Source organism: Poecile atricapillus, chromosome Z, assembly GCF_030490865.1.
Source record: "Poecile atricapillus isolate bPoeAtr1 chromosome Z, bPoeAtr1.hap1, whole genome shotgun sequence".
Classification (NCBI taxonomy): Eukaryota; Metazoa; Chordata; class Aves; order Passeriformes; family Paridae; genus Poecile; species Poecile atricapillus.
The window spans coordinates 15,175,533-15,189,509 of NC_081289.1; the positions used below are offsets into that span (position 1 = coordinate 15,175,533).

Consider the following 13,977-nt stretch of genomic DNA (forward strand, 5'->3'; position numbering starts at 1 on the left):
ACAATGTCCTACAGAGATATTATTCCAACAGTGGATTTCCACCATTAGCAGTGTTAGATGTTCCTTCTACCAGGCTTTCCACAGGTTTGTTCACACAGGAAACTGCTGGTGCTTAAAAAAAAACAACCAAAACCAAATCACCAGAAAAACCCAAAAGAACTCTTCCAAGTTGTTTTTTTATTTTTTGAAGATATTCAAGTACCTAATCCATCAGAAGCAGTTCTGCAGATAGCTTTTAAAAAGCAGCCCTTATCACAATGGAGCTGCAGGAAGGGCCTAATGCCCAAAGGCTCTTCCCTGGCATAGCACCAGGACCTCACAGGTCCTGCCAGCACCTGGGTCTAAAGGACAAGAACTGGCTGTGCTTCCAAAGCCCTCACTGCCAGTCCCTGACAGGCTCCCAGCAGCCTGGTGTTACACCACAGAATCAAGGATTAGCTCCTATAATCCAATTTGTAATTAAGTCAACGGACTTAGAGTTCAGTCTGAAGAGGTGGACTCTTCCCAGGGGCACTGCAAGGATACTGCTTCCGGCAGATCCTCACTTCACCCCTCCTTGTCTTGAATTTCAGAAAAAGGCAGAGGTCAAGGGGAGAGAAATACAATGCTGGCTGTCACACCTGAAAAACTCCTTGATTCTGTCAACCCTTCAAAGACATGGTGGCTCAGGTGGCCCAGCACTTTTCAGATGGCTCTAATTTGGCACAGATGGGAAATTGCTGTATGAGAGAGCACTGATTCACAGGGGAGCGCTGGATGCAGCAAATCTCTAAGTTTTGGAATGTGTTAAAAATCTGAAAAATTTTAGTATATAGGATTTTTTCTTTAAATAAAAAAGCCCTATAGCGGCATAAACGCCTTCCTTTGCAAGCCTGGCCCTGCGCTGCAGAAACAAGGCAGAAGAAAGCATTTAAACGTAAAATATGAACTACACAGAGGTTACAAGCAGCACATAATATTGACATGATTTGCAAAGCCGCTTAGGCAGCCATTGAACCTCAGGCTCTCAGCTAAACTGCTATTGTTTGAATCAGTGGAGTAGCTAATTACCAACCTACCAAACGGAGATGGCTATTTTTGCAGAGCCTGGAGGAACACTAAGTTCATTTGGGAATTCATTAAGCTGTGTGCAAGTCTTTTTCCCCTTTTCTTTTTTTCTTAATTTTCATAATAGAGGGTTGCAGGATTGCATTCTCACAAAGCAGACAGGTGCAGAAGTACAAGCAGAAGCAATTTCCCTTCACCCTCATCCTTCCAGAGAGCTACTGCATCACCTGAGGCCCTGTCCCAAGGGTACCAGCTTGCCGGGTGATTTGATTGACCAAAATTCCCATAAGGGAAGCTGAGCTGACACTTCAGCAAGGAGAACTGCTCTGTGACCTACTTGGAAGATTCTGGAATGCTCACTCACAAAAGCTGCTGCTTCGGCTCACTGATGCATTTGTCCCTTCCTAGCAAATGATGCAAATTAAACTATTAATAACTTCTCCATTATATGCACCAAATTACTCTGCCACAGGAAAACACAACTTTCTGTGTTGATGGCTTTGCATTAATAAGACTCTTTCTTGTAAGCAATGATGGATTTATATTTTCTGCAATAACCAACCCACATCTTCAGCCGAGACTTTGCTGTGTTCCTTACCTCAGCACACCCTTCAGCACAAAGCTGATTTCCCTCAGCTTTAGATTAAGGCAAACCATGCTTGATCCAGCAGATTATATGTTTCCCCCATTGGCCTGGCAGCACTTAGAAGTGTGACTTTTGGTTTACACAGCTTAAGCCTCAGGGTTTACGTGCAGGTTAAATATCAGAATACTGAAACAGCAAGATGTAACAGGAAGATAAAAGCTGAAAAATAAACAACTGGGAGTCCTCCTTGAGATTTCAAGTGAATAAGCATCTATCAAGTGCATGGCCAAAAGCACTGTTAAATGGATCTCTTATTGCATCCAGTTGTTCAATTATCCCTCTCAAAGCACTTGCAGAGCAGCACCTTAAGACAAGGCTTGTGATTGGAATCATCCACAGCTGGCTGATGCAAAACATAATCTGTATTTCTCCCCATTTTTGAAGGTAGTTTATATTTCTTTGTCTACTTTCCCTCCCTCCCTTTTGAAGGTAAAATTCTGATACTTGTTACTCCCCTCTCTGAAACCTTCTGCACCCAGATATCCACACACTACTTCTTTCACTTAAATGGCAAATATTAAAGGCGCATCTCAAACATCATCCTCTCTGCAGTATTTTCAAGCTAAGATACTTAAATTCTTAGTGTTTTATATGAAGCAGATCAAGTAAGAACCTCTGAGGTAGCCATGCCCTTCTCCACACTTCTGACTATCAGTCAGACCTGTGCTGCAGTCTTTTTTTGAATCTGAGCCATCAACACTAATTGTTTTCAGAGCTGCAAGTGATGGTAAGCTTTTTGGGACTATGAAATAGAGTACTAACAGTGATGAACATCAAAGGACAAAAAACTGAGTCAGTGGGCAAAAAGATGACAGAGCAGCTTCACTTTTACGGAAAAGCAGTCTATCAGAACTGGTGTTAGAGGTGGCTGAGCTCAGAACTGGCAACTGTAGCTCAGCAAAGGCTTTTGAATCACAGCTGACAGCTCTGAAACCTCCATGTCAGTAAGCCGAAGCAGACAAAAAATCAGTGAAATGCTGGCCATCATCAGAGAATCATGAGAATGAGATCAATGATGTGATTTTGAAGCTGAGTGACCACACCTTGACTGCATGAAGTTCTGTCTGACCCCCACACCTCAGGGAGGGAGTAGAGTTAAAGAACAGGTAGAGAGGAAGGACAACTAACATCAGCACAAAGACAGAGCCATCAGCACATGAGGAGACATTAAAAAGGTTGAGACTCTTCTGTGAGTGGAACAGAAAAGAGTATTCAGGCTGGTGTAGTTACTCTAAATAGCATCTCTCAGTGACACTCCTGAGGTAAAGACACTGAGCCAGGGAGCCCCATTGCTCTAAAGCACTAAGACATTTCTCAAGTTTTTATCATGCTCCACTTACTGAATAAATGATAAATGATTGATGACTACTAGCTGGAAGTAAACATATCCAAGAATATGGGCTACTAGAGAAATTCAAATAGGAAAAATAGTTTGTACTAACTTTCCTGGAGTAATGCTTAGACAGTTAAAGTATTTCTTAAGTCAAACTTTTTTTATAAAAAAAAAAATATATTTAAAAAAGGCAGCAGTTCTCTTAGTGGGCATTAATCAATTTCATCTTCCATTATCCTAAATCAAGAAGAATAAAGATTTTATACCAGCTCTTTGGGTTAATAGATGACAGATCAGCTGCTTATATCACCCCTAAAAAATTAATGAAAACACAATAACAGTTGTGGGAAAATTATTTTAAGGAGAATGTCTCCTGGGACCGTTATCATCTGATTTTGTTATTCTTTCTAATTATTCTTTATTTTGGTAAATTCAGCTAATCAAGCTTTTTTTGTTGTTTCATCAAAGCCCTGTATTCCTGTCCAGGTTGAGAGGACATAGCCTCATGCTATGCCAGGAGAGGTGGAAATCAGGAAGATTTTCTTCACTGAAAGGGTGGCCAGGCATCGGAAGGGGTTGCCCAAGGACGTGGTGGAGTCACCAATCCTGTAAATGTTCAAAACCCCACTGTATGTTGCATTCTGTGCTCTGTTTTTGTTGACAAGGTGATGATCAGTCAAACCTTGTACTTGGTGATCTTAGAGGTCTTTTCCAACCTAAATGATTCACACTGAACTGTCTAAAATAGCCTGTTTCTTACTCATCCCCACATAACTCCAGTTAAATACCACAGGATTTCTGAAAGAAGTGGAAACAACACTGGGAAGCTGAAAAGATAAAAGAAATAAGGTTTACGAAAAAAATCAGTTCTTACTAAGGCAGCAGCAGAGCTGAGTGTTACAGAAAGCAGCAACTTCACTCCTGGCAGAAAATACCCTCCTGCAGAACTTAATACTGGACGCTCATGAAATCACAGTCTTTAAATAAACACAAAGAAACAGCAGTAACAGCACCTCTGAACAGAAATCCCACCCAATTCTGTGAACAGCTTCCAGGTCTGCTGCAGGATGAAGGGAAGCCAGCACTGGAAGGGGCAATGCAACTCCTACTTACTCTACTAAATCAAAGAGCTTCTGGGGCTCGGCTGGGGGTGGGTAAATGATCTCCTCGATGCACTTCCGGACGCAGTTTGCATAGGCAGTGGAGATGTGGATGAAGGCCTCGAGATTCTGCATCTGCCGGGCCAGCTCGAGGAGCCGCTGTGTGCCCATCACGTTCAGCTGCAGGGCATGTCTAACGAACACAGGGGAAACAAGCAAAAGGCATTTCACTGCAAAGAACGTATGAAGGCTGAGCCTTACCCAAACCTCATCACGGAAAGGGAAGTCAGGGAGGAGCAGGGGACATGGTGGAGCAGAAAATGTCAGTGAAATGCAAGTGTGAAACCAGCTTTGAAAGCAATGCTGTTGGATTCGCTGTTCTGAACACTGAATGTCTCTCAAGTATTTTTACTCAATTTGAAAGGGTGACAAGTAAGACTTTACTAACATCTCTAAATGTGACATGTTGGCCACCTGTCCCTGGAACATGTATTTCTAACCCCTATTGGTTAGAAATGGCACTACGGTTCCTATGGCACACATTCAGTGCTCTCTGGAGGGACCACTGCTAAACCAGATGAACACATGGTTTCAGAAAGCAGAAAAGGGTCCTTGGGCCCAAAAAAGCCCAGATTCATAGCATTATAGATATAGAATGACCTGGCTTGGAAGGGACTTCAAAGATCATCCAGTTCCACTCCCTGCCATGGGCAGGGACACCTTCCACTATCCCAGTTTGCTCAGAGCCCCATCCAGCCTGGCCTTGGACACTTCCAAGGGTGGGGCACCCACAACTGCTCTGGGAAACCTGTGCCAAGGCCTCAGGACCCTTACAGCAAGGAATCTCCTCCTAATATCTAATATAAACACACTCTCATTTAGTTTAAAGCTACTCATAATCAAAGAAGACAGAATTAGAAATAACAGCTTAAGTTCCTAAGCAATGGAGACAAGAACTGATAAGCGTAAGAGAAAGAATGTCCTGGTTAGCAAGGCTGACCTTCAAGCACTCAGCATAGCTAGAAGTTGTCCTAGAGACAATCTGCAACAGACCAGCCAGCAGACTCTGTTGCATGCTTTGTACTGGAATAGAGACACTTTGCCTCCCAGAAGGGAGAAACCTCAGGAATATGCAATCTGCTCAGCCCAGGAGTAGAAGCTTTCAAAGACATATACAATGTTAGGAATTATGCCATCAAGCACAGTGTATGCTAAAAAAACTTAATTATGTTGAAGAGAAAATGTGAATAGTCCAAAGGAATGAAAACATCAGCTGAAGAGTACAATCAATATTTGGACCACTGTATCTAAAGCTAGAGATACTTTTCCTTTTACACACTGTTATTAAAGGAAAGCCTTTTCTGTAGATTTCTATTTTCTCCTGCCCTTCTAGCAGGACCAATATTTCTACTTGAATAACCCTTCAGACAAAAGTTACTTTTCCATGCACATTTCTGTTTGACTGCATCCCTTCAGAGGAGAACAGAACTGTGCTCATAATATGGGCCTAGGACAGATTACTGCTGAATTGTTCAGAGCTCCTTTAGCCTTCAAAGGGAGTATCATCTAACCCTAGTGGTTTGCTATTTGTTTTGTCATTATTTTTGTCATTATGTCTTTATTTTTTTTCTATTTCTGTTAAAACAGCATCTATTAATATTTTAATATAGCACAATTTCTGAGATTTCTGCCCTCAAGAATTCCATCTGGAGAATTCCCTAAATATACTGCATGTTGATGCCAATAATTAATTTAGTGTCTCCACTGCTACTTTTCCAGTATTTTCACAGCAATGCTTTTGCTCCTTCCTTATCTAGTGATTTTATATATTCTGTTGTAATCTTGGAGCTTATGCCATGTTGAAAAAATAATTTTATTTGTGTCATCATCAAGTTGCTGCTTGAAATTCTTAACTGAGCAGCAATATTGTACTTTCATACTTGCTAAAACTTTTATCCATCTGATATATTTTATTATTCAGTCAGGAATAATTTGAGCTGAAGAACTTCTTATACACTTTGCCTTCTAATCATCATTTTCCTTGTTAGAGAGATTTTGACAGATCACATACAAGCAGTCTTTAAATAGTATCTACACTGCCTGCAAGCTGATGACCTTTTAAACTTTTAACTTCTTTCTAGCTATCCTCCCTATTAAAAATATGGTTTCCTTGTGATGTTTCACGCCACTAACACTTATTTTTAAAGTGGGTTTATTTGTCCATTGATTTAAATACATTTATGGCTACCTACATACTGGCTCAAGATTACGTCAAGAGCTGCTTCCTTTCTGGTGTTTCTCCAATCAGTTGTTCTAAAACGCAAATATTTATGGTGGACACAGTAGATATCTCCTTAGCCCATGTGCAAATAAAGATTGATATTACAAATTGTGTTTTCTACTATCACAGCTTTAGTGTTTTTCAAAAGAAATATGAGGATCTGGCAACGCAGATCATCCATCTCTGCTTAACTGGACAATGGGCACTTACACATTTAAGCTTGTTTCAGTGGCATATTTCTGCTGTTTTTTCTCAATGGAAAAGCCTGCCTGGACAGGCACTCCCAAGGGAACTCCTTCAGAAACCTAGAAACCTAGCACTTATTGTAAACAGTTAATCACAGTGAGAGCTGGGTGTTTTAAAGGTTGTGATGGGCTGTTTTTTCAAACCAGCTCATTTCCCTCTCCATCTACTCAATGACAAAGAAAGGCCATTAACAACACCAGCTTTAGAGATAGACAAAACACCATTTCACTTCAAGCTGTCTCCAGCTCTGGCAAAACATCTCCCTGATGGCCTAAACCACCTATTTCCCCACTCCAGTTTTAGGTCATACTTAACTCCCTTACAGTATTACAACCCAATCCTGTAGTTCTTCCTTCTGTTCCCATGGGACTGTGCCAAGACAGCTCCCAGAGCACACCCCCTGTATATTCAGCACAGAACCACAGGGAGCACGAACATGGAAGTGGGGAATTAGCAGTGCAGCCATGCAAGGGATGCTCTGGACAGTGCCATGGTGCACCCTGGATCACACTCAGCAAACACAGAAAAGCAGGACGTACTTGAGGGGTTCGTCAAAGCGAACTGTGGCTGCACAGTGGAAGACAACATTGACCCGGGTCAGAAGCTCCTCCTCGTCTTCAGCACTGATGGCCAGCTTGGGCTGAGTGAGTTCAGCATTAATAGGCTTAATCTTCTCATGGAAATTAGGGCAATCTTCTCGGACCCTGTCAAAGACCTTGAAGCACAAACAGAGAGAGATCAGGTACAGAATTAGGCTGCTGAGATCACTTTGATTAGCAGCCAGTCCAATTACATCAATCAATGCAACTGGCACAAAAGAGAATTCCTGTTTGGGGGGACACAGGTGAGATGATAAAATAGTCCATTCACTTGTTCCCTCCCAAGGGAAACAGAACAAAAATATGGGGGTAATGCACTGCTCTGAAGAGATTAATGAATCTTCTCTGCCACCACTCATTTCCTCAGACAGCCACCAAAATTCCTCTACATCCACATCTCCTGCAACCACTTGCTACTTGACCTCAAGGGCTGCCCATAGGGCCAAAACAGGAGCTGAAGAGCAGGAGGGCAGAGTATGGAGTGGGAAAACCTGTGCAGCTTTAGACTCAGGCTAGATGGTTCTACAAAGGACTTGCAGAGAGGAGAGGAACTGGGCACAGTCCTGATCCTCCTCCTCCTCTCTTCCTTTGCTGCTCCTTGTCTACTGTCACTCTTCGTTCATGTCAGAGGAGTCCAGGATCTGCTTTTTGGGATGGATGGGGCATCTTAATAATCCCCACTGCTGAAGCTGCTGAGTGCCACCAGCACTTTTGCAAAACTGAACATGTGTGCAGCTGTTTGGCCTCTCAAGCTGTCTTCCAGCCTTTTTTTTCCTACAAGTATAATCCATAGATCATATGACTCCAAGACACATTTCTGCATAATTATATTTGAGCCATTTCAACTGAATTAATAGAAACTGTTAAGTACAAAAAGATTCTTCCTTTTTTCTTTTTTTTTGGGGGGGGGGGGGGGGTGGGGAGAGATCTGGGGGTTTGAGTGAAGTGGCATGTCATTTCTACCAAGAAAGGTAGAAAGAATCAGTATAATGGAACGGCTGTGGGATCTGAAGCAGTATAATCTAGATTCTAAAGGATAATCACACCTCCAAGGTAACAAGTCTACTGACAGAACACCTAATACTGAGAGAGATTACTGAGGGATGCAAAGGACAAATCACACCACCTCTGGACACCTTTAAGAGCTGTCTAGGTAAGTAGTGCCAGGAAAGGGAGGGAACAGCTGAACCTGCCTTGGGGCAGGAGGATGGACCAGCTGACTTTTCAGTAGCTCTGTGTTTTAGGGCTGTCTCCCCTTCTCTGTAGCCTACACACCAGTAACACCGAGTTTGGAATTATCTTCACTACCATGGCCTCTATTTTTCTTAGAGTTTCTTCTACCTTTGATATGCCCAGTGCTTATGTATGAGCAGAAATTGTGTGACATAAATTAAACATACTAAGAGACATGTGAAATATTAAATTGATCCTAATAGCAGTATTTTTTTTGTCTGTTTGTTTGACTAAAGGATTATCATCTTTCTGCTTATCTGACAAGCAAATCTAGGTAAACCTTGAGGTTCCTACGGATAAAGAGGTGATAAAAGAATCATTAGCCTTCCCCATTATGCACTACACTCTGTACTTATTTTAAATTCCCACACAGCTGCACATCCTTTATAAACACGAAACTTTAGCCCAAGTTAGGACAATACAAAGCCATTTCACTGTTCTCAGCTGCACTTGAGTGCACACATCTTTCATCAGTGTGGCTAGGCCAGAAAATAGATCTCTAGAGAGAGTTATTCATGGGCAAAGGTGTTGGTGAGAGCTGGCTGGACTGTAGGAACTGAATTCCCAGGCACCAACAGTCCTAATGTCTGCATGTTCTCTAATACGATGGCTGGCTCTCCAAATATGCATCATCTCCTGAGAGATGCCAGCAAACCCTGATGGGACACAAAATGCAAAGGTTTCTCAGAGAACACACACGAGACCAAGTCTATCTTGTGTAACTATCAGGAATATTATTTTTAATTTGTTTGTTCTGTTGCAAAGAGGGTGCAAAACACTACAAAATCAGAGTTATTTTCCACTTGTTTAGCATAAATAATGCAAAGGCAGAGAAAGAATGAATCAGCCCTTTCTCCATTTCAGTCACGGCATATAAAGTAAGAGTAATATTTCTGCAGTGCCAACCACTGACAGCTAAATTCTTCTTACATCTCCTCCTGACATTCCTGCTGCAGATAATCTCCCCTGCGGCTTCTGTGCCTGCTGCTACCACGTGCCACTCAGCTGCTGCAGTTTTTCATCCCCTCCAATGATTCACTGCATTCCTCTGAAGGATGAAGGCAATTTCCAAATGCAAGCATACAAGTCAGCACACTGCTTTGGAAACCTTCTGCACCACAGGAACATTCAGTACATTGTCACCATTAAATCAGATAACGGGAGCAGATGTTTATTCAAAGTCTCCTGCTTCTTTTATGGAAGCTGAAGGGTTCAGACTTGTCAGTGCTTTACAGGGAAATGAGGGAAGATTTAACGGCAAAACAAATGCAGCTTATTTTATACTGCTTCCTGAAGTTCAAGGAGTACTTAACATAAAGATGATGCTTAGTCTGAAGGTAAACTGTAATTGCATCTCTAAATTCTGATGAACTCACAAAGAACATAAATAATAAATCCCCAGTAACTGTGTGAGGCCTAAGGATTGTTCTGTCTTTCCTTTTTAGAAGCCATCAGGCAATATAAAATAGTCAGTGGACTGGCTTGATGTACTGTTGAAATTACATGAAAAGACTGGCCAGGTCAGCAGCACTTCTGAAGGGATACAGAAATTGCCACAAAATTACAGTGAAGAGAAAGGAAAGGCCTTTGACTTCAAGTTGTCCAATATGAATGAAACTGAGAGTGAAATGAGTTATAACTTTACCCTGATTTCATTGTCTTTTTGAGCATCCTAATGCTGCTGTCCTCATTTTTAACCTCAAAACAGGATGTAAGTTCAGCATGGGCTGTGCTGCCCCTCAACAGAAGGGAAAATTTCTTATTTCTGATTTTGTAATCAGGCAATTCCCCTTTATAGTACTAATCAGATCTCTGTGTTTTCACTGTACATTGTCAAAAATGTGGAAACAGGACATCAGGAATTTCTCCCAACATTCTAGCTGAGTGTGTCTGATGGACACTTTCCCTATTCCTGCCCTCCTAAGCTCTGACCTCCCATTCCAAAGGATATCCGCAGTTCTTGGTGTTCTCTGCTCTTGCCTTAAAGCATGTAATAATTCAGAAAAGTTTCTGCCTACCAATCCTTCAACCAGAATTTTTTCCATGCCACAAAGATACAAAAACGTCAAAGAAAGGGCAAATTGCACATCTCTGGAACAGCTGAAAAATAAAGGAATCACTGAACACTGCAAAATGCCAAAGGCTTCACATCTTAAGAGGCATTTTCAGTGAAGCAAATACAAACTAATGAAAAGTAGAGTGCCTAAGCCATGGTCCACTTTAAAAAAAGAGCTTGCATGAGTTTAGCCTTTTCAAAGCCTTCTCAAAGGCTTGGGTAGTCCTTTCTTTTTTGTACAGCACTCCTGGATCTCCCTCTACCCCATCAGGCACTGGTGACTGACCCAGAAAGCATCAAGTTTTTAAGTGTGGCCAAGATAGGCAACCTTTTTTCCTCAGGTGTGTTTAATAGGTGCCAGGAAATCAGGCTTCTTTTGGAGGATTGGTAACTTACATTACAACATGAACATTTCAAGGCATTACTGTAAGACAACCTTTAAAATGGAGAAAATCCAGAGAATTTCCACAAAATGGAACTCATATACAATGAACCAAGAGAACACTAAGATTGATAGAGCTCAATTAAAAAAAAAAAAAGAGAAAAGAGAAAAAAAACCCCAAAACAGGTAAAAAGCTTCCATCTCTCAGATAAAGAAATGGAAGGGATTGCTTAGCATGATGCAGGAAAATATAGGCAAGACTTGCTCCTTGTAAAGGAAATATATAATTTATCCTAAGAGAGACACAGACCAAGGGCAAGAATGAGGGCAAAGAATTTCTTCAAAGAAAAAGGTGTCCACTGGGTATGTGGAACAATTTTAAACCCAGGGTGTTTGAAATCCCTCTTATGAAAAGAGCATTGGTGCACAAATGCAGGGGAACAGCCTATATATAAATACACAAAATAACATCCCCCAGGGTGTGCATCCATCCTTCGGTGATTTCAATGACAGCATCATAAATACACAAGTGATCATCAGAAATTTAAACTACTGAAAGTCATGGAAAAAACTCTTAAAAAAAACACCGAATGCCTGCAGTTTAGTCTTGCTGAAAGAGTTTATCACTTGTGTTTGCTATTGATAAAATCCTCCAATACATTTAAGGAAGGAAGGTACACAACTATTTCTGAATTGCCATTGTAACAAATTTGAGATAGAACTTGTCAGCTTCAAAGTAATTATCCAGCAATTAATCTTTCGCCTGGTAGATTTCCAGCAATAAACACCAGGATTATTCAGTCAAGAAATGTGTGAAAATGCAGATCAGGAAGCTTTAATTGGGATAGAGCCTTTTTTTCTCCCCCTTTTTGCACTCTCTGACTCATTTCCTCTTCAGAAAATTGCTTTTAAGTACAGTGCTTCTCAAGGCAAATAAAGCATAATTCATCTCTTCAGCTGGAAAGCAGGCAGCAAAGCATTCCTCATTACAGAAAAACAATTGGCTTATGCTTCAATCCAGAGCTATTATTCTCCCCTGAGTAGAGCTAATGTAGTGGAAATACAGGACTCACAACCAAAATCTAGTAAACAAAACAGCTGATTATTTAAAGATGAAGACTACAGAAAGAAAGAGAGGGACAGAAAGTTCCAATAAAGGTCAGCTAAGTATATATATATGTATATCCAGCTATTTGGGATGAGGTTTTGAATAGCCAGTTTCCTTGAAAATTGGCTGCTGACCAAGCCTGCTGTTTTCTAGAAAGAATACTTGAATTACACAGCAGTGAATCTGGAACACTTTCCAAGTCAGATGCTGTGGACAGGAGCGTGAGGGATTTGAGACACATGGAAAAGCTTTCCATTGTCTCTAGTGACATCTTATAGGTGTGTGTGGACAAGTCACGGATAGAACAAGAAGTTTTCTGATGTTTATCACAGATCTTCCCGGTGCCCCTAGGTGATACTTTGAGATCAGCATCAATGTTTGATGGGGGAGAATGTAAGTGCAGGGAAGGAGAATGGCAACACTTGGAGCTTTTCCTACAGGAACCACTGAAAATGTTTCTTCCCACACATTTCCTAGGACTGTTTTCTTTCTCAACCTTCTCTGTAACTATGCCCCAATGAGGCCATGGGTCAACAGGAGTCAATTGCCAAAGGATGTCAGCAGTCACAACTGGAGTCAGATCCCTGTGCCCTTCCTCAGTTCCTGCCTTGCAGAATTGATTACCACAGGGTTTCAGAATCACTGTATGGACTTGGAAATACCAGTAAATATAAAGTTATCCAGACACAGGATCTTTATCTCCTTTTCCATACACATTGCCTTTAATCACAGATCTTCCAAGCTCCACTGCCAGATTTGCTTGGACACCAGGGAACTTCAGGAGTGTTTGCTGAGTTCCCGAGGATAACCAGCTGGGACTAAGGACTGTGTCAAACTTCTTGGGGATGTCAGAAATTACCAAAAAATACTTGGAAAGATATTTAAAGACATTACCAAAAATTACTTTCCCATTTGAGAGCATATTGGCTGTCACACAGACACACAGAGGAGGCAGCACTGTACAAAACAGTGCTGGGATGCAATTTCAAATTTTGCTTCAAGGACAAAAACATCTGGGCCATTGAGCTCCTAGGAGTGTATCTGGGCAAGTCTTGAGATGCAGTCTTCTGAACTTTGGTCCTTCCAAAAAGCTCTTCCAAAGGAATGGCAGCCTAGGGTGGGTGTCCTGCACTTCCTCACCCTGCCCTCCTTCTGAGCCAGAAAGCAGAGAACATCACCATGAAGAGGATCAGGGGTAATGTGGGCACCAAACTGCACCTTAACTGAAATGGTAAATGGAGGTAAAAATCCTTTGATGTCACACACAGCAGAAGCTGAACAGATCAAGACAAATGCATCAAATATTTAAAGCTACTCAAATCAGAGCCAGAGATTCTTCAAGCATTGCAGTGAGAGGGCACTCAAGTGTAGAGAGCTGAACAGCTGGGAAATGAGTACAGTAGAACAGTAATTCACTCTTCTAGAATGAACTCTGCTAGAAGATTACCGGAAAAAAGAACAAGTCACTGGTCACAAGTGAGGAGTTAGCCCGGTCAGGAGCTAGCCCAGAACCAGGGCTTTTCCCAAACAGATATCCTACCTGTGGCCGTGATGTCTTGGAAGGTACAAAAGGTTTCTGGCATGAGTGCGAGCCATTTCTTGCCAGGTGGTCTCAATGACTGAAAGTCATGCCAAGACTACTGAATTTATAGATGTGTCAAACGGTACAATTGATTAAAGATGGAAGTTTTGCAGGAGGTTCCTGGAATGCATTGATGAAAACTTCCTTCTCCAAGTGATAGAGGAGTCAGTGAGGAGAGGTGCTGTGCAGGACCTCTTGCTCTCATCAACAGGTTCAGATGGGATATTCTTGGAAATTCCCCCCTGTGAGGGTGGGAGGCCCTGGCACAAGTTGTACAGAGCAGCTGTGGCTGCCCCATGCCTGGAAATGTTCCAGGCTAGGTTGGACAGTGCTTGGAGTAACCTGGTATATTGGAAGGTGTCCC

The 13,977-nt window shown here is 41.8% G+C and overlaps 1 protein-coding gene across 1 annotated transcript in view; it reads right to left on the minus strand.

Annotated features, from left to right (window-relative positions):
• LOC131592595 (fatty acyl-CoA reductase 1-like) overlaps window positions 1-13,977 on the minus strand; it is a 116,273-nt gene that overhangs the window by 18,805 nt on the left and 83,491 nt on the right. The window contains exons 3-4 of the mRNA XM_058864195.1: window positions 7,193-7,368; window positions 4,140-4,319 (exon numbers count right to left, since the gene is read on the minus strand). Of these exons, the coding sequence (XP_058720178.1) occupies window positions 4,140-4,319; window positions 7,193-7,368 (356 nt within the window). The remainder of the gene's footprint in view (window positions 1-4,139; window positions 4,320-7,192; window positions 7,369-13,977) is intronic.